The sequence below is a fragment of the Lepus europaeus genome, chromosome 2, assembly GCF_033115175.1.
Source record: "Lepus europaeus isolate LE1 chromosome 2, mLepTim1.pri, whole genome shotgun sequence".
In the NCBI taxonomy this organism is placed as follows: domain Eukaryota; kingdom Metazoa; phylum Chordata; class Mammalia; order Lagomorpha; family Leporidae; genus Lepus; species Lepus europaeus.
Genome location: NC_084828.1, coordinates 12,327,680 through 12,352,899, shown reverse-complemented (window position 1 = coordinate 12,352,899; position 25,220 = coordinate 12,327,680). Strand labels below are relative to the sequence as shown.

General features: G+C 41.1%; 1 protein-coding gene across 3 annotated transcripts in view; it reads right to left on the bottom strand.

Annotated features, from left to right (window-relative positions):
* Positions 1-25,220, bottom strand: part of SYNJ1 (synaptojanin 1) — a 105,589-nt gene that overhangs the window by 59,176 nt on the left and 21,193 nt on the right. For all 3 annotated transcript variants that reach the window (XM_062206032.1, XM_062206012.1, XM_062206022.1), the window contains exons 3-6: positions 8,765-8,851; positions 6,279-6,546; positions 2,689-2,914; positions 2,048-2,131 (exon numbers count right to left, since the gene is read on the bottom strand). In XM_062206032.1, the coding sequence (XP_062062016.1) occupies positions 2,048-2,131; positions 2,689-2,914; positions 6,279-6,546; positions 8,765-8,851 (665 nt within the window). The remainder of the gene's footprint in view (positions 1-2,047; positions 2,132-2,688; positions 2,915-6,278; positions 6,547-8,764; positions 8,852-25,220) is intronic.

The window sequence follows — 25,220 nt, the reverse complement described above, 5'->3', positions numbered from 1 at the left end:
AATCTAGTGACTATCCTAATAACCAGTGGATTCTTTGCTCCTTTTTTAAAAAAAAACATTTTATTTATTTATTTGAAAGTCAGATCGAGAGAGAGAGAGATCTTCCATCTGCTGGTTCACTCCCCAAATGGCTGCAACAGCCAGGGCTGAGTCAAGCTGAAGCCAGGAGCCAGGAGCTTCTTCCTGGCCTCCCATGTGGGTACAGGAGCCCAAGCACTTTGGTCCATCTTGTGCTACTTTCCCAGGACACTGGCAGGGAGATGGATGAGAAGAGGAGCAGCCAAGATTTGAACTGATGCCCATATGGGATGCCAGCACTGCAGGCAGCAGCTTAATCTGCTAAGCCACAGTGCCAGCCCCTTTGTTCTTTTTGACAAGAAATTCATTAGCCTAACTCACATCTAGATTCAGTTTCACTTTACAGTACTTAACAGTCTTCAAAAAAAGAATTTTTTTTAAAGGTTTTATTTATTTATTTGAGAGGTAGAGTTACAGACAGTGAGAGGGAGAGAGAGAGAAGTCTTTCAATAGCTGGTTCACTCAGTCCCAGATGGCCGCAATGGCCAGAGCTGCCCCGATCTGAGGCCAGGAGCCAGGAGCTTCCTCCAGGTCTCCCACACAGGTGCAGGGGCCCAAGGACTTGGGCATCTTCTACTGCTTTCCCAGGCCATAGCAGAAAGCTGGATTGGAAGAGGAGCAGCCGGGACTAGAACCGGCGCCCATATGGATACTGGTGCCACAGGCGGAGGATTAACCTACTGCGCTGCGGCCAGCCCCCAAAAAAGAATTTTTAAAAATTTCTTTACTTATTTAAAAGGCAGAACAGAGAGAGACTGAGAGACAGATCTTCTACCTACTGGTTCACTCCACAAATGGCTACAAAATCCAGGACTAGGCCAAGTCAAAGCCAGGAGCCATTTAGGTTGACCACATGATTGGCAGGGGCCCAAGGCCACTTTCTATTGCCTTCTAGGCACATTAGCAGGAAGCTGGACCAGAAGCAGAGCAGCCAGGTCTCAAACCAGCACTCTAACACAGACACATGTGTTCCACGCTACAACTTAACCTGCTGTGCCACACACCAGGCCCCTTGGCCAGTCTTAAGTAAATTAACAAACCTCAAGAGATAAATAATTTTTCTCCATACTAACCAACTTAGAATGTAAGAGATCCAGCAGTAAACTAAAAAGACAGCAAGATTTTCTGTCCTTTTTCTGCATACTATAGGCTGAGACACAAAACTTACTATACACACCCAGAAGCCTACAATGAATATGATTTCACTTTAGGGACTATGGGTTTTTGAACAAAATACAAGATTACACAGTTAGGCATAATCTAATACTATGACCTAAAATTTTAAAAATATTTTATTTTAAAAATTAGACATTTTTATTGTCAAAAGAAAGTTAAAAAGTTATCAGAAAACATACTGAAAATGACAGTTCACCACAAATTACAATGCAAAATGTTAGTAACGAACATGCTATCAATAAAAACAATAGCTAACCCTACTTGGTGCTGTGTGCCAAGTACTATTCTAAGTGCTTTTCACTTAATCCTGACAGTAAATACTATCACAATCATTTCCATTTCACAGAAGAGGAACTGGGACACAGACAGGCTCAGTCATCTCCCAAAGACAACAGAGCAGGTGGTGGCAGAGTAGGCAGCCCAGCTAAGAGGCCAGTTCGAGAGGCTTTGCTTTAACTACAATCTTTTTCTACCTCAAGAGACTAAACTGTTGCATACTAAGATAATGACATAATCAGTATGGAAAAACTTTGAAAAATCAATGTACTATAATGCACCTCAAAAACTGAAAAACTAAACATAGCAATTGGATTTCCATAGATATTTATTCTGAAAGGACATTAAGGGGGAATAAAAAGATCATTCTAGGAACGTGGTATTCAAATTGTCATCTGCAAATCTAATAGTAATACTAGGTAGAATAACAGAACCATGGATGAATTAATGAACTATTCTAAAGGTTTAAACACGGAAAATTTTCAAGAGGAAAAGAAAAAAACTGTCAAACACATACTTGCAACCCTGGTTGCTCCCAGAACAATGGAACAGATCCCCGGATTTGTATGAATGAAGAAACAGAGTCATCTAAGTACACAACCTACAAAGAAAAATAGTACATAAAGTGTCTCTTACTTCTGTATCAGAAAAACAAATTTCATTTTAAATCTCAGTGTTTTATATGTATCCTTATGTTTCACTCAATTTTGTTCTTTAGTTTTTAAAAATATTTTTCAAAATCTAAAAGACTTGCATTGGGCTCGGGACCTGGCCTAAAATTATAATTACATAGTTTTATAGTCACAAATATCATAACTTCTGATTTTCAGATAGTACACATGTCTATCATTAAGAGTTGGGTTTGATTCAATTTCACACATACACACACACACAACCTTTCTTAAGTTCTCTAGATCTGAGGATTTCTAAGTTCACTTGCAAACACACAGCACTGACTACTCCATGCTAACTACAGAGTATCTTGTTACCTATTTGAAGAGCAACACCAAAGTAGGCTTGTTTTACGGAAGCCTTCCTTAAGGTCAGTAACTTTTTATAGGTGTAAAAACCGTTCTGATGAAATAAAAATCTGCTATTCTAGTATTTTCTGTGCATCCCCTAGAATACATGAATTAAGCAATATAAATCACTATATACCTGTTCTGTTTCTACAAAATTGGCGACGTGACCATCATCATTTGTACCTCGGACATTAAACCTGGTCCCAGCTCGTTCACAGCTTAATCTTGAAATGAGGCAAGCCTTTGCCTGTTTATGAGCAGCATAAATTGTTCTGATTTCTACTCCCCCACACATGAGGCGTAATAACCAGTCATCACAATTCACACCATAGTGCTTGAGATGTAAATGCAAAGACTGATTCCTAAAAAAAAAAAAAAAAAAGAATTTTCTGCATTAGGTTACTGAGTACTAAATAACAAAGTACAGATTTTGAAATGCTGCTCTCAGAACAATAATTCCATGTTATCAAATTAAAATGCACCAAGAATAAATGAATTCATTTAAGTTACCCATGCCACAGATCAGATTAGCCTATAAAATGAGATCCTTGGGGGTCAGTGTTGTGGTACAATGGGTTAAGCTGCAGCCTGGGAAACCAGCATCCCATATGAATGCCACTTTGAGTCCCAACTGCTCCATCTCTGATCCAGCTCCCTGCTAATGCACCTGGGAAAGCAGCAGCAGATTGCTGGTGTGCTGAGGCCCCTGATACCCATGTGGGAGACCCATATGGTATTCCAGGCTTCTGGCTTTGGCCTGGCCCAGCCCCAACTATTGTGGCCATCCGAGGAGTGAACCAGCAGATGCGAGCTCATTCGCGTGTGCAACTCTGCCTTTCAAATAAATATGCTATGAAAAAAATAAGAACTTTGGACAGAGTGTGATTATGGTCCACAGAAAAGAATCATTTTTAAATTAGGATTTATGTCTCATTTCTGTCATATATATATATAATATATAATATATAATTCTAGCTTGTTCCAAAAAGTTAAATTCACACATCCAATCCCACTTTATAAAACTCTATTTTTAAGACCTGACTTTTATAAGTCTCTATTTTAATTAATCTGACTTAAGTAGCCAAATGTGGCTATTGCATTAGACAATGCACGTAGACAGTTTTCCATCCCTCCAAATCTGTTTAGCATTCTACGTAATAGATGGTTTCCAAACATTTCAGAGGAAAAAAGTTTCAGTTAAACACACACGCAGATACCTAGTGACTGTAAAACAGATATACTCAAAGTCTCCACAACTGAAGCAGAGACAGGACTAGGCCTCTACCAGACTTAACAAAAATACACTGTTGGCCGGCGCCGTGGCTTAACAGGCTAATCCTCCGCCTTGCAGCGCCGGCACACCGGGTTCTAGTCCCGGTCAGGGCGCCGGATTCTGTCCCGGTTGCCCCTCTTCCAGTTCAGCTCTCTGCTGTGGCCCGGGAAGGCAGTGGAGGATGGCCCAAGTGCTTGGGCCCTGCACCCACAGGGGAGACCAGGAGAAGCACCTGGCTCCTGGCTTCGGATCAGCGTGGTGCGCCGGCCGCAGCGGCCATTGGAGGGTGAACCAACGGCAAAAAGGAAGACCTTTCTCTCTGTCTCTCTATCCACTCTGCCTGTCAAAACAAAACAAAACAAAAAAAATACACTGTTGATAATAAATCTCTTATTAATTATGAAGTGAAGTTCTACATTATTGAAACTTCGTTCTGAGTTTTACAACTCTTTTCTCATTTTAAGTGGAAACCTAAATCTGAAGTGGTGAGACTACTACTAAGGTAACATTACACCTGATGATCATTATTTTATTTTAAAAATACAATGACTAAGCTTCCATCCTTTACTATTGCCTACACTGATGTGAGTCAAAGCTCAAGTTGTGACCCAGTCTGTCCAAGTACCACCGCCGAAACCTGTTTCAAAGCAGACTTGAGACTTAATTGTCCCCATTTAAACAGACCTCAGATGCTGCACATTTTGTGCAGCAGAGTTTCTTCTGCTGTCAGTTTCACTTTTCTTTAACACCAATGTGTTTCTCTCTTAATTCTTTACACACAACTCTTAACTGGCAGCAGCTTCAAATCTCTAATGGAATAAAACTACACAGGCACTATGATAGGCATCTGACATGGCACTCTGACTACAAAATTACTGTAGCTGGAATATATTTCTACTGAGCTGCAAGGGGATTCATAATGAATTCTAAAAGACTGCATTTTTCTTTGCAAAGTGAAATACAATACTTAGAACAATTGGAAAAATTTGCAAAATGACTAAAATTCATCTTTGGCATTTTAATCATCCCTCTGTTCAAACCTGTCTCCTCTGGGCCCTCATCTCTACCCTTAACTGGGTGAAAAGACAAATGAATTATTCTTACTGGTTAAGTTCAGCAAATGTATCTGCACCTGCTCAGACTTCTAGTATGGCTGGAAAGCCTTTATCTCTCAACCTAAGGAATTGTGGGTGTGGATGAGGAGGGAAAAAAATCTGTAAGGACAGCTGCCCTGAGCACACCTGCGGCACGTTTACCTTTTTCAAGGGCTTCACTGGCTTCCACCAGAAAATGTATAAATGTGACAAGGTTTTCATTCTTGGAAGCCTGTTTCTGAGTTTGATGAAAGCACATCCCATCCTCACTAGGTTTTCTGTGTTGCTAGGACTTTCTGGGCTGTTAACCTCTCCACCACCACCACCGCCCCCCAATCTGTTCTTCCTCTGCTAAGTCTCTAATAAACCACACCCTAAAGCCTTTTTTCAACCTGCCTGTCCTTCTCCCCACTGCTCTGGTCAATACACTTCTCTGTGAGTGATCAAGATATTAGTCTAAAGATACTTTCCTATCCTACGTTGTTGTTGATTTTGAGTCCTCTGAGAGTCAGGAAAAATGGCACAAGCAAGGCTGTGCTATTCAAGGACCATACAAATCAAAATGTGAGGATGGGAACACTTTGAATCTGAACTACAGTCTGGGACTTTGGCCTTCTAACATATGTCAATATAATGAAAGCTAATTTGTACATGTTATTAAGGAAAGTATAAACATTGATTCTGGTTGTAGACAACAGAACTACTATACAAGAAATTTGGTCTGCCACATTAAAGCAGTACTCATTATAGTCCTATATGTTCTGCTCTTCATTCATGCCTACTTACAACAGCATATTATGTTATATATTTTATATATAATATGTTATTATATATAACATACAATGCACAATCATTTAATATATCAAAATTAACTTCATAAATTTTATTGGATATTGGACTATAGTACTGGACCTTATCCTAGTAGATAATTTTTTCACAGTCCAATGTTCTTAAGATAATCTACTTACAACCTTAAAATTAAAAATAATAAAGGAATGTTGACTTAGGAAAGTAATACTGCCAGAGAAAAGATCTCAAAACCAAGAATAGTAATTATGAGCAACACAATTTTATTATAACTGAATTCATTCCAAAATTCAAGCCAGTATTTTCCATTTCTTTGTGAGACAAAAGGTCAGTCTAGATCAGGGAGAGTAAAAGGGTTTCATAGGACACATCAACCTCAGCAAACTGACAGTGGCCCCCTGCCATGCTCGCTGGGGATTCTGGAGCAGCTCAACCAGCAAGGTCCATCCCTTGCTGCCTTTGTAAACAGCAGCTGTTGAACCTCTTATGCCCAAATTACCAAGCTACTGCATCACATATGATTATAAAGGGAAAAAATTAAACAAGACTCACCAGAAAAACCTATTATCAGTTGTGTGCTCCTGCACACTACGATGTGCATTAAGACTCAGATCTAAACTGACTCCAGACGCAGACCACGCAAAATAAAAGTTTCCTGAATTCAAAACTTTTCGCACTTCTGAAATGCGATCCTCATCTGAAGAATCAATTCGAAGGGATATAAACTCAGTGGAAGTAACTCGGAAAACTTCAGATTCTTGAATTTTCCCAACAGACATACATCCAGTGACTAGGACCAGATAATGTAACATAGTATCACCTGCAAAAACCAAAGATTTTAGTGGATTACAAATCCCAGTATTCTTTTTTTTTTTATTATTAAACTTTTATTTAATGAATATAAATTTCCAAATTACAGCTTATGGGTTACAATGGCTTCCCCCCTCCCATAACTTCCCTCCCGCCCGCAACCCTCCCCTTTCCCGCTCCCTTTCCCCCTCCATTCATGTAAAGATTCATTTTCAAAATCCCAGTATTCTTTAGGCTACTTATTTTTTCTTCGTGTTTCTACATCTTTTAAATCTGATACCATGATTATTTTAAACCTATCATGAACATGTTTAGATCCACAGCTAGATTTCTTTTTAGCAGGAACAAAAAAGTTTCTTAAAGTTTAAATACATTTAATATAGAAAGCATTTCAACATTACCAGGATAATCTCATATTTAGGAAATTGTTCCCCCACTTAATATGAAGCTGCAAAAATTTATCAAATAAAAAATATATGGGGGAGGGCAGGGCAGGCGTCGTGGCACATGATGGCAAGCTGCCACTTGCAATTCCTGCATCCTACACTGAGTTTGAGTCCCAGCACCTCTGCTTCTGATCCAGCTTCTTCCTAATACATCCATGGAAGTGGTGGATGATGGCTCAAGTGCTTGGGACCCTGATATCCATATGGGAGACCCAGACGTAGTTCCAGGCTCCTGGATTCAGCCTGGCCCAGCTGTAGCTATTGTAGGCATTTGAGGAGTGAAGCAGCAGATGGAAGATCTCTGTGTGTCCATCTGTTTCTCTGCCCTTCAAGTAGATGAAAAAAAGTATGTGTGTCTTGCGGCGCCGGCACACCAGGTTCTAGTCCTAGTTGGGGCGCCGGATTCTATCCCGGTTGCCCCTCTTCCAGGCCAGCTCTCTGCTATGGCCCAGGAAGGCAGTGGAGGGTGGCCCAAGTGCTTGGGCCCTGCACCTGCATGGGAGACCAGGAGAAGCACCTGGCTCCTGGCTTCGGATCAGCGAGATGCGCCGGCCGCAGCGGCCATTGGAGGGTGAACCAACAGCAAAAAGGAAGACCTTTCTCTCTGTCTCTCTCTCTCACTATCCACTCTGCCTGTCAAAAATAAAAAAATTTAAAAAAGTGTGTGTGTGTGTGTGTATGTGTAGCCTTCACGATCTTCCCTTATGTTTGTTAGAAAGTTCAGTTAAGACAATGGATGGGAAAAATTTTTTAAGTAATAAAGTTGAAAAATGGTTTATTAATGTTAGCTGCTCATGATACATGAGCAGAAAGTCCCTGAGAACAATTTATAAAGCAATTTCATTTGCAAAAACTCTCATTTTTTCATCTAATTGTGACAAAACTTCTATGAAATCAGCATGAGGTTGGAGTTGAGCAGTGCTATATGCTGAGCACAGGTTCTGACGTGGGCAGAAGTCGCCCTGAAGCCTGGCTCTACTAATTCTAGACCAACCTCAGTATGTCGGCATAACCGATCTGAGATGCCCTCTCTTACAAAAAGAGTCTATTATTTTAGTACCTAAGATGTATTAGCAATAAATCACTTTGCATAGTGGTTTATACATGACAGATCCATAACAAATGACAATTCTCCATTTTAACAGACCACTACCCAAGTGTGTCCATGAACTGTTACTAGCACATAATGAGAAGAGGAACGACCACACCACTAAACTCACCCTTCCGTGTAGCTGATTCTTTCTCCCTCCCCGCCCCCATAGTTAGACTTTATCAAAGAAGGAAGCCATGTGTTGGATTTACCTGACAGAGCAAGCTCCTTACCTTATCACAGACCAATACAAAACAATTCATGGACCATCATTAGTCTTGGGGCCACACGTGGAGTCACACCATTATAGACAAAGGTTAAAAGGCTCAAACAGACTTTCTGAATCCAATACAGATGTATTTTCTACTACAAACCAGAGAAATGAGTGTAGTTCCCAAGAAGACACCTTTTCCTAAATGCACTGAAGCAAAGAAAAAGGGCAATCCCCTGATTTTGTTTGGACATTGCTTCTGGAACTTGAAATCACAGAAGTTTGAGTTTGCATGCTGCAAGTTTGTGTGTGTGTGTTTTCAGGCAATATGACAAATTAAGCTTAAAGTTTAGATATTTAAATACTTATAACTCAAATACGGAATCTTAAATTCTATGTAGGTAATCTCTCTCAAATCCTTGCATTACAAAAAAAGAAATATTTTTTAAAAGGCTTGAATTATACTGAATAGTAAACTCACCCAGATTTAATCGTAAAACACCTAGGAGTCCATATGCATCCAGTACTTTTGAGTATGTACCCTTGATTGCCTCTTTTTCTGCAGATGCTGCAAAAAAAGTTTTTGGTTAAGAAAAATGACATCATACAATAAAAAATTTTTGAATCTGATATTCTTAACATAAAAGTGCTATTTTTTCAAGATAGTAATTTAACTGTACTTCTCAGAGTTAGCAATTATTCCAGTACCATCTATTAATTAATCCATTCTCTCCTACTGACCTGAACTCAGTCTTATCATCTTTATAACACTGATACTTTTAGTGCTTTAAACATAGAAAACTGGGGCCGGTGCCGTGGCTCACTTGGCTAATCCTCTGCCTGCAGCGCCGGCATCCCATATGGGCACCAGGTTCTAGTCCTGACTGCTCCTCTTCTAGTCCAGCTCTCTGCTGTGGCCTGGGAAGGCAGTGGAGGATGGCCCAATTGCTTGGGCCCCTGCACCGGCATGGGAGACCAGGAGGAAGCACCTGGCTCCTGGCTTCGGATTGGTGCAGTGCTGGCCATAGTGACCATTTGGGGGATGAACCAACGGAAAGAATACCTTAAAATAAAATAAAATAAACATAGGAAACTAATCAAACTTTTAAATAATGAAAGCTAATGGTGCCATTAGTATAGGAATGGAGGCATCAGTCTAGTCTTTGACTTAATTTATTTTTTCGGCTATAAAGTTAGGATTGTCATACTAATGAGAATAATCCATAACATAATTTCCCTAGGAGAAGCTACTCTGGTCGTTCTGTTGACAGAAAAAGTAGCAACAAAAAACAAATCTTGAAACTTTATAGGAAAAGCCTTCCTAGTGTTGTACTTAGAAAACAGATTAAAAATTTGATCAAAAACCCAAGAAATGTAAGCCACAGCTAATATTTCACAGGATAATTACAAATAATTGCTACAGGCCACAATTCACAAAGGTCCGATCCTGTTTCTCATTTCTTCCCTTTCTCTTCCAGATTTTCTTCCTTCTCTACTGCCTTCCCTTTTCCACTCCCTACCTCACACCTGCTCACCTCCTGGTTCACTGGTTCACTCCTTATTTACCTCTTAATCTTTTGTACCTGCCCAAATTTTCCTTACCTAATTTATCTACAATATAGAATTATAGCAGCACTTGGCCACATTAAAAAATCATGCAAGCAGATTCTTAGGACCTTTCCATTTCCTGTCTTTATTGCCTACAAGAGAGCTTTTCTTGAACATCTCATTCCCTCTGTTTCACCTCTTTATAGACCACCTTTTTTTTTTTTTTAAGATTTTATTTACAGAGAGTGGGAGAGACAGAGTGGGAGAGACACAGAGAAAGGTCTTCCATCCACTGGGTCACTCTCTAAATGATCACAACAGCCAGAGCTGGGCGATCTGAAGCCAGGAGTCAGGAACTTCTGGGTCTCCCATGCAAGTGCAGAGGCGCAACCGCTTGCGCCTTCTCCCACTGCTTTCCCAGGCCATAGCAGAGAGCTGGATTAGAAGAGGAGCAGTGGAGACACAAATTGGCACCACAGGCAGAGGCTTAGCCCACCACACCACAGCGCCAGCCCCTAGACCACCTACTATTAAGCCTTCTTCCTGGTGACCTCACTTGGATCTTCTGATGAGTTTGTGCTCTGTTAGCTGGCAGCACAGGCTGACTAAATGACTCAATTACTCAATTAGCTGACAGCAGCCTTGGTTAAACCACCCACTATGAAACTAAGGAGTGGGGAAAAGTTCACCAAGCCATTAAGGTTATGGGGATTTGTATTTCATTCTGCATTGCCAGAGCGCCTAGTAGTAATACTGCATATATGTGGAACAGGTTTTCCTAATATTCAATGACAAACAATACAAATACAAAGCATGTATACAAAAGCAAACATGAGGAAGATCTGTTACAGCTCACATGACAGAGGGCAAGACATCCAGGAAAATATTATTCAAGACTTTCACAGGTTTCATGTTAAGATATAAACAATAATAACATCATTAATAGATAATATGTAAATTACTACATGGATCCTTTTCAGCAACAATTATCATTTGGGTTCAAATATCAGTAGATAGTAGGAGCTTAAAAGAAAATATAATTTCAATATTAAGTCATCATCTTCCCTCAGAAAACATAAAAGGTCATTCTATAACTTATTTACCATGCAACAAAACATTCTCTCTTCAAATAATGCATAACATTAACTGTGCTCCAGGCCGGCGCCGTGGCTTAACAGGCTAATCCTCTGCCTTACGGCGCCGGCACCCCGGGTTCTAGTCCCCGTTGGGGCGCCGGATTCTGTCCCGGTTGCCCCTCTTCCAGGCCAGCTCTCTGCTATGGCCCAGGAAGGCAGTGGAGGATGGCCCAAGTGCTTGGGCCCTGCACCCCATGGGAAACCAGGAGAAGACCTGGCTCCTGGCTTCGGATCAGCGAGATGCGCCGGCCGCAGCAGCCATTGGAGGGTGAACCAACAGCAAAAAGGAAGACCTTTCTCTCTGTCTCTCTCTCTCTCTCACTATCCACTCTGCCTGTCAAAAAAAAAAAAAATTTACTGTTCTCCAAATATATGAACAACATACCACATCTCTCAAGCTCAATGAAGGCTCATTGAATAGACTGTCTCCAATTCAAATAGGCAAACAAATGCAATGCTGATTAGTTATTTTGTATTATATTTGGAGACTCGGGAAACAAGATATTCCCTTGGACCTTAAACTAATGTACATATTCTTAGGCTAAAGCATGCTAAAGGAAAGGAAAAATAAATCAATGCGTAGATGAGATGTCATTTTCCTTATCAGTATTTTGATTTTCCTCCCAATGTTAAAAGAAATCTAAAAATGTTTCAGCTGAGGTATCTGTATATCATTTCTGTGATTATGAGGACAGTAACTAACACTACACTAGACATTTTCATGCATCTTTCAATTCTATTTCCATTTGACATATGATGAAACAGGCTCAGAGAGGTTACTAATTTGTTAGTTACTAACTTGTCTAAGCTTAAACAGCCAGAGTCACAGAATGAAGTCTGTAAGAAAAGGGACTTTGTCTAGTTCCTGTCCTATCCCAGCAGCAAATCCATAATTGTTAACTTGATTTGATGAGTGAAATTTCAGAGCCATATGAACTCTTAACTCCAGGCACTTTCAATTTCATAAAGGAAAACATTCTTCCAAAATCTATTCTTTTATCTAAAGGACAATAGACGTTTTCCAATTCTTCCTTATATGCATCAAAGGTTTGGAACAGAATGAACAGAGGTCCAGTGGAGGCTGTCAGAACCTGAGAATAAGGATGGTCCTGCGTGTGGAACTGAAGACAGAGAGGGAGGAGAGTGTAGCACCTGGGAGAAGGGAGGTGCTCAGGTCTGATCAGGGTGTAGAGGGAGAAGTCTACGGCAGGATGTTGGAGGAGCCCGGGCAAATGTCAGAGCTTGAGAGAGGTAAGCAGGGCAGGGTACACAGGAGGGAAGCACGGGGCAGAGTGCTGGAGCTCCAGTGGGGTGAGGAGGGCATCCATGTGGCAGAGGAGGATGCATGGAACAGGCAAGTAGTAATATACACAAAATTATCAAGAGTAATGGCAGTCAGGTTTCTCACTGTCAGAGAAGGGAGTTACAAATACGGAGAGAGAAAACTAGGATGAGGACTATAGCACTGCTTGGAACTGGAATGACTGGTATGAACTCACAGTTTTCTAGATAGAAAAAACACAGCTATGGGATATATACAGGTGCATATTGTACATAACATATACAAACACATTTTTATATACTCCTTACTACTCTCCGTTGAGAGGTCCTGGGATCAGCAACACTCCAGTAGCAACAAGCATACTGAATACCTAGATTTGGTTTCTAAACACCCATCTCCACTAAAAGAAACAAGGACTCCTTGATGAAGTGGCAGATGGCAGGGAAGAAGCACAGACAAGATGAGCCTGAAACAATTCTTGTGCCACACAATAAGGACACAAAGAATAATGGAGACATATCACAAAAGCAAAGAAGCAACTAGAAGGGCCTGCCATTGGAAAAATCTGAGACAATTTGAAAAGCATCACAAAAAATAACAGGAGTAATGTATCAGAACCCAATGAATAAGCCCATGAATTCAAAGTCTGATGAAGAATGGTATGATTAGAGTTTCAAAGTACTTCACCTGGGGCTAACCTTGTGGTGTAGTGGAAAAAGCCAACACTGGCATCGCATACTGGCACCAGTTCATATCCCACCTCCTCCACTTCCAAACCGGCTCCCTGCTAATGGCCTGAGAAAAGCAGCAGAAGATGGCCCAGGGCTTGGACCCCTGCCATTCACATGGGAGACCAGGAAGAAGCTCCTGGCTGCTGGGTTCAGACTGTTCTAGCCCTGAACATTGCAACTACCTGGGGAGTGAACCAGTGGACAGAAGACCTCTTATTCTCTCCAACTCTTTCAAATAAATAAAATCTTAAAAAAAAATTAAAAAGTACCTCTCTTCAAAATACTTTATTAACAAGTGTGGCAACAGGTGTTTAAGCTAGCATTTAAGAGGCCAGTTACGAAGTCCACATCCCCTATTGGAGTACCTGAGTTCAATACCTAGCTCTGGCACCTGACTCTAGCTTCCTGCTCATGGGCACTCTGGGAGCCAATGGTAATGGGTCACGTGACTGAATTCCTGTCACCCACATGGGAAACCCAGATTGCATTTCTGGCTCCCAGATTCACTACAGCCAAGCCATTTGGAGAGTGAAATGGGATGGGAGAGAGCAGATGGGAGCTAGCTCTTTTTTTTTTTTTTTCCCTCTCTTGCTTTCTCTCTCTCTCTTTCTCTCCATCTATCGGTACCACTCAAATACGTAAATAAATGTTTGAAGTCTGTCAAATATGCCTGGCAGACCACCACCTTAATCAAATAACCAAAGTGAACATTAACAGTGAGAGACAAGTCAAAATTATGTGTTACCTGTTAATGAAAAAATGTGGCACTACTTCTGTAATACTCCTGCTAACGATGTATGACCTGATTCAAAGCGTAAGGAATCATCAGGCAAACCCCAAATGAGCATCATTTGTAAACAAGAAGTAACCTTCATCTTCAACGTTTTTAAAATCATATTTGTTAAAGACAGGAATTATTCCAGATTGAAGAAGGCAAGAGAGACCTGACAAGTAAATAAAATGCACAAATCTGAACTGAACTTTTTTCTTATTATAAAAGACATTGTTCGAGGGCCGGCGCCGTGGCTCAGTAGGCTAATCCTCCGCCTTGCGGCGCTGGCACACTGGGTTCTAGTCCCGGTCGGGGCACCGATCCTGTCCCGGTTGCCCCTCTTCCAGGCCAGCTCTCTGCTGTGGACAGGGAGTGCAGTGGAGGATGGCCCAAGTGCTTGGGCCCTGCACCCCATGGGAGACCAGGAGAAGCACCTGGCTCCTGCCATTGGATCAGCGCGGTGCGCCGGCCGCAGCGCGCTACCGCGGCGGCCATTGGAGGGTGAACCAACGGCAAAGGGAAGACCTTTCTCTCTGTCTCCCTCTACTGTCCACTCTGCCTGTCCAAAAAAAAAAAAAAAAAAAAGGAGGAGGCGGCAAGATGGTGGAATAGGCAGGGAGCACACTATTAGTCCGGAGAGAGAGACAGGTTAATATAAGTGGAGATACTGCAGGGTCAAGGAAGAGTAGGGGATGAAACAGCATAGGAAACTCTTCCGGAACTAGAGATTCACAGTGTACCTGCGTGGAGAGCGTGGGAGCCCAAGTTCGGGACACCAGCAGCAGACTCAACACACCAGCGCTGGAACGCGAGGTGAGCCGAACCACAATAGCCCGAGACACCAGCGGGCAAGTGGAAAGAGGAGGCTAGAGGGAACGAGGCTTGAAACTTCGTGGGGAAAAGTTCACCAGGCTAACTAGAAGAGAGAGAGGAAAAAAATATAAAAAAGCGACCGATACGGACACAAGTTTCTCTCTCTCCGCTCACCTCTCACAGGCGAGCAAGACAGAGCAGGCGCCATTTTGGACATACGTCATAAGCAGGGCGACCTCAGGTCTGCACCAGCCCTGAGCCTAGCAGAAAAACCTGACTCTGGGGGGAGGGGTGAAATAACAGGAGATTAGCATCTAACTTGGCAACCCAGTGGGAGATTGCAGGAGAATTGGAGCCCACACTGAGGGCAGCAGAGATTCCCTGTGTGGTCCGTGGGAAAGAGCTTCCAATCTCTGGCTCCTGTGGGTATATCATTTGCCTGCTAACTACCTCCAATTACATTCAGCTGTGCGGAATTACTTCCCTTTTGAATCAAAAAGAGAGATTTACCACACCTAACCTGGGAGTGTCATCTTTGACACACCCTCAGCCCTGAGGAACCAAACACAGCTCTCAGTCCACACTCATCTCAAGCCTCTAAGGCACCACTGAAAGCAGACAGTCCACTTAATATAGAGCCATAGTGTAACAAGAAAAAACACCACAGTGAAGAAACCAAATATCTCCAACATGCCAAACAACAAACGCAAAAACCGAGGTAACAAGAACAAGGAAGACACTATGACACCCCCAAATGAAAAAGACACCCCAATTCAAGATTATGAAGATGAGGAGATTGAAGAAATGCAAGAAGCAGATCTCAAAAAATTGATAAGAACATTAAGAAGTTCTCAAAAACAAATTCTTGAACTACAGAAATCCTTCATGGACAAGATAGAAAATCTCTCTCGTGAAAATGAAATCTTAAGGAGGAATCAAAATGAATTGAAACAACTAGTGGAACAAGAAATGGTGATAGTGATGAGAAATCATAATGAAATGAAGAATTCAATAGATCAAATGACCAACACATTAGAGAGTCTTAAAAACAGAATGGACGAAGCAGAAGAGAGAATATCAGACTTAGAAGACAGAGAACAGGAAAGGAAACAATCAAATCAAAGAAAAGAAGAAGAAATCAGAAATCTAAAAAATACTGTCAGGAATCTACAGGATACTCTTAAAAAACCCAACATTCGAGTTCTAGGAGTACCTGAAGGCATGGAGAGAGAGAAAGGATTAGAAGGCCTTTTTAGTGAGATACTAGCAGAAAATTTCCCAGGTTTGGAGAAAGACAGAGACATCCTAATACAGGAAGCTCATAGAACCCCTAATAAACATGATCAAAAGAGCTCCTCACCACGACACGTCGTAATCAAACTCACCACAGTGAAACACAAAGAAAAGATCCTAAAATGTGCAAGAGAGAAACGCCTGATTACTCTCAGAGGATCTCCAATTAGACTCACAGCCGACTTCTCTTCAGAAACCCTGCAAGCTAGGAGAGAATGGCGAGACATAGCCCAGGTGCTAAGAGAGAAAAACTGCCAGCCCAGAATATTGTATCCTGCAAAGCTCTCATTTATGAATGAAGGTGAAATAAAGACCTTTCACAGCAAACAGACATTGAAAGAATTTGTCGCCACTCGTCCAGCCCTGCAAAAGATGCTTAAAGATGTGTTACATACAGAAACACAGAAACACGGTCACCAATATGAAAGAAGGTAAAGGTAGGAAACCTCACACCAAAAGATCACAGGAATCTCAAACCATATATTAGAAAGTATCTTTGGCTAATGGCAGGGCAAAGTTACTCCTTCTCAATAGTCACATTGAATGTTAATGGCTTGAACTGTCCAGTTAAAAGACACCGATTGGCTGATTGGGTTAAGGAACAAAACCCATCCTTTTGCTGCTTACAAGAAACCCATCTATCCAACAATGATCCATACAGGCTGAGAGTGAAAGGCTGGAAAAAGATATACCACGCCAACAGAAATGAAAAGAGAGCGGGCGTAGCCATCTTAATATCGGACAACATAAACTTTACCACAAAAACTGTTAGGAGAGACAAAGAGGGGCACTATATAATGATTAAGGGATCCATTCAACAGGAAGATATAACGATTATCAACGTATATGCACCTAATTACAGGGCACCAGCTTATTTAAAAGACTTGTTAAGGGACTTAAAGGGAGACTTAGACCCCAATACAATAGTACTGGGGGACTTCAATACTCCACTCTCAGAGATAGACAGATCAACAGGACAGAAGATCAACAAGGAGACAGTAGATTTAAATGACACTATAGCCCAAATGGATCTAACAGATATCTACAGAACATTTCATCCTACATCTAAGGACTTTACATTCTTCTCAGCAGTACATGGAACCCTCTCTAGGACTGACCACATACTAGGCCATAAAGCAAGTCTCAGCAAATTCAAAAGAATTAGAATCATACCATGCAGCTTCTCAGACCACAAAGGAATGAAATTGGAAATTGGCAACTCAGGAATCCCTAGAGCACGTGCAAACACATGGAGATTGAACAACATGCTCCTGAATGAACAATGGGTCATAGAAGAAATTAAAAGAGAAATCAAAAATTTTCGGGAAGTAAATGAGGATAACAGCACAACATACCAAAACCTATGGGATACAACAAAAGTAGTGTTAAGAGGAAAGTTTATATCAATAGGTGCCTACATCAAGAAATTGGAAAGGCACCAAATAGATGAGCTTTCAAGTCATCTCAAGGATCTAGAAAATCTGCAGCAAACCAAACCCAAACCCAGTAGGAGAAGAGAAATAATTAAAATCAGAGAAGAAATCAACAGGATTGAATCCAAAAAAACATTACAAAAAATCAGCCAAACGAGGAGCTGGTTTTTTGAAAAAATAAACAAAATTGACACCCCATTGGCCCAACTAACTAAAAAAAGAAGAGAAAAGACCCAAATCAATAGGATCAGAGATGAAATGGGAAACGTAACAACAGACGCCACAGAAATAAAAAGAATCATCAGAAATTACTACAAGGACTTGTATGCCAGCAAACAGGGAAATCTATCAGAAATGGACAGATTCTTGGACACATACAACCTCCCTAAATTGAGCCAGGAAGACATAGAAAACCTAAACAGACCAATAACTGACACAGAAATTGAAACAGTAATAAAGGCCCTCCCAACAAAGAAAAGCCCAGGGCCAGATGGATTCACTGCTGAGTTCTACCAGACATTTAGAGAAGAACTAACTCCAATTCTTCTCAAACTATTCAGAGCAATTGAAAAAGAGGGAATCCTCCCAAATTCTTTCTATGAAGCCACCATCACCTTAATTCCTAAGCCAGAAAGAGATGCAACATTGAAAGAGAATTACAGACCAATATCCCTGATGAACATAGATGCAAAAATACTCAATAAAATTCTGGCCAATAGAATGCAACAACACATCAGAAAGATCATCCACCCAGACCAAGTGGGATTCATCCCTGGTATGCAGGGATGGTTCAACATTCGCAAAACAATCAACGTAATACACTACATTAACAGACTGCAGAAGAAAAACCATATGATTCTCTCAATAGACGCAGAGAAAGCATTTGATAAAATACAACACCCTTTCATGATGAAAACTCTAAGCAAACTGGGTATGGAAGGAACATTCCTTAATACAATCAAAGCAATATATGAAAAACCCACGGCCAACATCCTATTGAATGGGGAAAAGTTGGAAGCATTTCCACTGAAATCTGGTACCAGACAGGGATGCCCTCTCTCACCACTGCTATTCAATATAGTTCTGGAAGTTTTGGCCAGAGCTATTAGGCAAGAAAAAGAAATTAAAGGGATACAAATTGGGAAGGACGAACTCAAACTATCCCTCTTTGCAGATGATATGATTCTTTATTTAGGGGACCCAAAGAACTCTACTAAGAGACTGCTGGAACTCATCGAAGAGTTTGGCAAAGTAGCAGGATATAAAATCAATGCACAAAAATCAACAGCCTTTGTATACACAGGCAATGCCACGGCTGAGGAAGAACTTCTAAAATCAATCCCATTCACAATAGCTACAAAAACAATCAAATACCTTGGAATAAACTTAACCAAAGACGTTAAAGATCTCTACGATGAAAACTACAAAACCTTACAGAAAGAAATAGAAGAGGATACCAAAAAATGGAGAAATCTTCCATGCTCATGGATTGGAAGAATCAATATCATCAAAATGTCCATTCTCCCAAAAGCAATTTATACATTCAATGCAATACCCATCAAGATCCCGAAGACCTTCTTCTCAGATCTGGAAAAAATGATGCTGAAATTCATATGGAGACACAGAAGACCTCGAATAGCCAAAGCAATCCTGTACAACAAAAACAAAGCCGGAGGCATCACAATACCTGATTTTAGGACATACTACAGGGCAGTTGTTATCAAAACAGCATGGTACTGGTACAGAAACAGATGGATAGACCAATGGAACAGAATAGAAACATCAGAAATCAATCCAAACATCTACAGCCAACTTATATTTGACCAAAGATCCAAATCTAATCCCTGGAATAAGGACAGTCTATTCAATAAATGGTGCTGGGAAAATTGGATTTCCACATGCAGAAGCTTGAAGCAAGACCCATACCTATCACCTTACACAAAAATTCACTCAACATGGATTAAAGACTTAAATCTATGACCCGAAACCATCAAATTATTAGAGAGCATTGGAGAAACCCTGCAAGATATAGGCACAGGCAAAGACTTCCTGGAAAATACTCCAACAGCACAGGCAGTCAAAACCAAAATTAACATTTGGGATTGCATCAAATTGAGAAGTTTCTGTACTTCAAAAGAAACAGTCAGGAAAGTGAAGAGGCAACCAACAGAATGGGAAAAAATATTCACAAACTATACTACAGATAAAGGATTGATAACCAGAATCTACAAAGAAATCAAGAAAATCCACAACAACAAAACAAACAACCCACTTAAGAGATGGGCCAAGGACCTCAATAGACATTTTTCGAAAGAGGAAATCCAAATGGCCAACAGACACATGAAAAAATGTTCAAGATCACTAGCAATCAGAGAAATGCAAATCAAAACCACAATGAGGTTCCATCTCACCCCGGTGAGAATGGCTCACATTCAGAAATCTACCAACAACAGATGCTGGAGAGGATGTGGGGAAAAAGGGACACTAACCCACTGTTGGTGGGAATGCAAACTGGTTAAGCCACTATGGACGTCTGTCTGGAGATTCCTCAGAAACCTGAACATAACCCTACCATACAACCCAGCCATCCCACTCCTTGGAATTTACCCAAAGGAAATTAATTTGGCAAATAAAAAAGCCATCTGCACATTAATGTTTATTGCAGCTCAACTCACAATAGCTAAGACCTGGAACCAACCCAAATGCCCATCAACAGTAGACTGGATAAAGAAATTATGGGACATGTACTCCATAGAATACTATACAGCAGTAAGAAACAACGAAACCCAGTCATTTGCAACAAGATGGAGCAATCTGGAAAACATCATGCTGAGTGAATTAAGCCAGTCCCAAAGAGAAAAATATCATTTGTTTTCCCTGATCGGTGACAACTGAGCGCCAAAGGGGAAACCTGTTAAGTGAAATGGACACTATAAGCAACAATGAACTGATCAGCTCCTGTCCTGACTTTACATGTACAATGTAATACTTTATCCTTTTTAGTATTTGTTGTTGTTGTTGTTGTTCTAGTACTATTGGTTGAACTCAGTAATTAACACACAATTATTCTTAGGTGTTTAAATTTTAACTGAAAAGTGATCCCTGTTAAATCTAAGAGTGGAAAAAGAGAGGGAGGAGATGAACAATTTGGAACATGCTCAATCGGACTGGCCGCAAATGGTGGAGTTAGAAATGTGCCAGGGGATTCCAACACAATCCCATCAAGGTGGCATGTACCAATACCATCGCACTAGTCCAAGTGATCAATTTCAGCTCACAATTGATAGCTCTGATAGGTCTAAGAGTCAAAAAGATCACACAAACAAGACAAGTATCTGCTAATACTAACTGATAGAATCAAAAAGGGAGAGAAAGATCCAACATGGGAAGTGGGATACACAGCAGACTCATAGGATGGCAGATGTCCTAAACAACACTCTGGCCTCAGAATCAGCCCTCAAGGCATTCAGATCTGGCTGAAGAGCCCATGAGAGTATAGCAGGCATGGAAAGCCAAGATATCATGGAAAAAAAAAAAAAAAAAGACCTAAATGAATGATCTCTGTGAGTGAGATCCCAGTGGAAAGAACGGGGCCATCAAAGAAGGAGGTACCCTTCTCCAAAGGGAGGAGAGAACTTCCACTTTGACTATGACCCTATCGGAATAAGATCAAAGTCAGCGAACTCTAAAGGCTTCCATAGCCCTGGCAACTCATGACTAGAGCCTAGGGAGATTACTGACGCCATGAACAGGAGTGTCAAATTGTTAAATCAGCAACAGGAGTCACTGTGTACTTACACCCCATGTGGGATCTGTCCCTAATGTGTCGTCTAAAGCCAAGTGATGCTATAACTAGTACTGAAACAGTATTTTTATACTTTGCATTTCTGTGTGGGCACAAACTGATGAGGTCTTTACTAATTATATACTGAAGTGATCTTCTGTATATAAAGAGAATTGGAAATGAAAAAAAAAAAAACAACCTGGTGTTAAAATGGAAATGGCATAGAAAATTAATTAATTTGAAAAAAAAAATTATGTAGGATCTCTGTCTTTAATGTGCTGTACATTGCTATTTAATGCTATAATTAGTAATCCAATGGTAGTTTTTTCACTTTATGTTGCTATATGGGCAAAATGTTGAAATCTTTACCTAATATATACTAAACTGATCTTCTGTATACAAAGAGAATTGAAAATGAATCTTTACATGAATGGAAGGGGAAAGGGAGCGGGAAAGGGGAGGGTTGCGGGCGGGAGGGAAGTTATGGGAGGGGGGAAGCCATTGTAACCCATAAGCTATACTTTGGAAATTTATATTCATTAAATAAAAGTTTAATAATAAAAAAAAAAAGACATTGTTCGGACAATTGATGAAACCCAAATGGAGCCTGAGGATTGGATATTAGTAATGTATCAACGTTAATTTGATATATGGCTGTGTCACAGTTAAACAGAAGAACTTTCTTCTAGGAAACACATCATGGGATATCACATCAAATCAATAATGGGGTGTCAAGTCAGCAACTCTCAATTCAGAAAAGTTTCTTGTACTGAATTTCAACTGTGTTACATATTTCAAACTGTTTTATAATTTAAAAAATGTAATAAGCAAAACCAAACTTTAAAAAGGACATATTTCTAAATTAAGAAGCTTTCATACCTAAATGGCTTTAATAAGATAAACTCTTATAATACTTTGTCGGCCTTGCCCCGCTTTTTCTTTTTACATGTTTGTTTATTTGTTTGCATCTACTTGAAGGGCAGAGTGACACAGGGATAGTGAGAGTGCTGGTTCACTTCCCAAATGCCTGCAACAGCCAGCGCTGGGCCAGACTACAGACCAGAGCCCAGAACTCCATCTGTGTCTTCTATGTGGGCAGCAGGGACTCAAATACTTGAGCCATCATCGGCTGCCTCTCAAGCTGGATAGGAGGCAGGTAGTGGCCAGAACTCAAATCAAAACTCCAATATGGGATGTAGACGCAGCTTAACCTACTGTGCCAGAGCACCTGTACCCCGCCCCCTTACATTGTTTTTAAACATTTATAGGCCGGTACCGTGGCTTAACAGGCTAATCCTCCGCCTTGTGGCGCCGGCACACCAGGTTCTAGTCCCGGTCAGGGCGCCGGATTCTATCCCAGCTGCCCCTCTTCCAGGCCAGCTCTCTGCTATGGCCCGGGAAGGCAGTGGAGGGTGGCCCAAGTCCTTGGGCCCTGCACCCGCATGGGAGACCAGGAGAAGCACCTGGCTCCTGGCTTCTGATCAGCGAGATGCGCCGGCTGCAGCGGCCATTGGAGGGTGAACCAACGGCAAAAAGGAAGACCTTTCTCTCTGTCTCTCTCACTGTCCACTCTGCCTGTCAAAAAAAAAAAAAAATTATTTATTTGAAAGTCAAAGTTACACAGAAGGGAAGGAGAGGCGGGGGGGGGGGGATCTTCTATCCGCTGGTTCACTCCCCAAATGGCCACTCTGAAGCCAGGAGCCAAAGCTTCTTCCAAGTCTCCCATGCAAGTGCAAAGGCCCAAGGACTTGGGCCATCTTCTACTGCTTTCCCAAGCCATAGCAGAGAGCTGGATTAGAAGTGGAACAGCTGGGATACGAACCAGCGCCCATATGGGATGCCGGCACTGCAGGTGGTGGCTTTACCCGCTACGCCATAGCACCAGCCCCCTGTACATTTTTTTAAATGAGGAAAATATATTTCTTTTTGAGGTGCTATAAAATAAACAAAAATGCAAGATGTAATATGGATAAGCCTAATTAGATTACTGATCCACTTTTCTGTTAATTTAATTCTAGAAAATAATTCGAGAATTTTCTACTACAAATAATTTAAAATAAGAAAGCTTAAACTCTATTATATAGGATAACATGCATAATCTTTAAATACATATGGCATTTGTAAATACTTCACAAAATCCATTTCTTTTCCCCTTAATGTTATCTTCTTGCAAATACGTCAGCTAAAATGACCAATTTGTTGTTCTTCAACGAGTCCTACATTCTTTTTTCTGTGCATAGTGTTCTTTCTATCTGGGATAATCTTTAGCTACCTTTGTATTTTCATATATTACTCACCCTTCCTAAAGTTGTCCCTGATCACTGTAGTTGGAAATAAGTCTGCTGTCTTATTTAAACTAAAGTCACTTGTATACCAACAATAGAAACCAGGTCTTCTTTCTATGTCACCGGATGGCAACCTTACACAGTCTGAACACTGCCGCATTGAGCAAGTAGTCATCTAAGAACACAAAAATTAATCGAGAGGTTGTGGCACAAAAACAACTGCTTTGGGGGCCGGCATTGTGGCAAAGTGGGTAAGGGCATTGCCTGTGACGCCCCAGCTGCTCCATTTCCAATCCAGCTCCCTGCTAATGGCCTGAGAAAAGCAGTGGAAGATGGCCCAGGTGCCTGGGCCCCTGTCACTCACATGGGAGACCCAGAAGAAGCTCCTGGCTCCTGGCTTCCGCCTGGCCCAGTGCTGGCCATTGAATCCAGCAGGTGGAAGATCAAGCGATCTCTGTCTTTCTCTCTCTCTCTCCCTCTCTTGCTCTCACTAGCTCTGACTTTTAAATAGATAAAGATTAACATTCTCCCTTACCATTGTTAGTATTTCAATGCCCTCATTACTGAAGTCTACATTTAACAATTCCAGTAAGGTCTGGAAATCTTCATATGTGTATTTCTGTGGTAGGCAGTGAAGCAGGGGTGGGAGAAAACAGGCGTTGTTAAGTGACGACCAACAGAGCTTAACTCAGTGGACTTCTACAGGTGGCAGCGTGAGTGGAGAGTTCAGTGGAGACAAACTGAAAGAATGGGCGGAAGCGGAAAGTTCAGGAGATATGAAGTTCAGGGAACTTTCCTGTTGGTGCAGTCTTTCAAGGTACCCATTGTGCTTTCAATGAGAGGAACAAACTGCCTTTTGTGGAGATGTTTGTATTTTTTTTCTTCCTAGTCACGGTGATTTTTAAACAAACAAGAAGCTAGGAAAAGCAAACCTTTCCTTTTACAAGTTGCTGATTTCTAACCACAAGTAGGTATAACAATCCAGTAAGTCCATTATTTTGGGAGTAATTGGAGGCAAACAAGGTCTTCAGCAGTTCAGCTAAGGTAAAGAGGCCTCCCTCTCTTTAGTTCACGGGTTAAACACATGAGCTAAGGCAAATCCCAAGTTACTGCTGCAACACCTTGAGGATAAATAGTACCTAACTCCCTCAGGAGCTTATTTTAAAAGAAAAAATTCTTCTTCCATGTCACACTCAACAGTCTTCAATCTAATGCAAATATGTATTACTAAGAACACAGAGCTATCTTAAGCACAAATATACAATTATACCTACATTTTAAACACAGACTTAGAGTTACCAGAACTGATCAACTAAAGGTCCTCTATACCACTCCTGGTGAATATGTAAATAGAAGCAAGGACAGAGGCAGCCATTTAGTCCGGTATTTAAGTCACTGGCTAACAAGCCTGTGTCCCATATCTAAGTACCTGGGTCTGATACCCAGCTCTGGCACCTGACTCCAGCTTCGCGCTAATACACACCCTGGGAGTCGGCAGTGATGGCTCAAGTTACTGGATTCCTGTCACCCATGTGGGACACCTGCATTGAGTTCTGGGCTCCCAAAACTGTCCTAGAGCCCTTTTGAGTACCTGGGGAGTAAACCAGCATTTTATTGGGTGGGGGCATTCTTTCCTTTCTCTCAGATTAAAAAAAAAAAAATGTTTTAAAGGAGAAAGGTCACAGAATAGAATTTAAATCAAAATAAAATGTGTTACTAAGTAAACATTTATTCTCACAAAAACATTTTTGAGACATCAGGGCAATTTAAACATAGACTAGATATATGATATTTAAAAACATAGATTTTCGGGGCCAGAAGTGTGTCATAGTGGGTAGGGCCTCCACCTGCAGTGCCAGC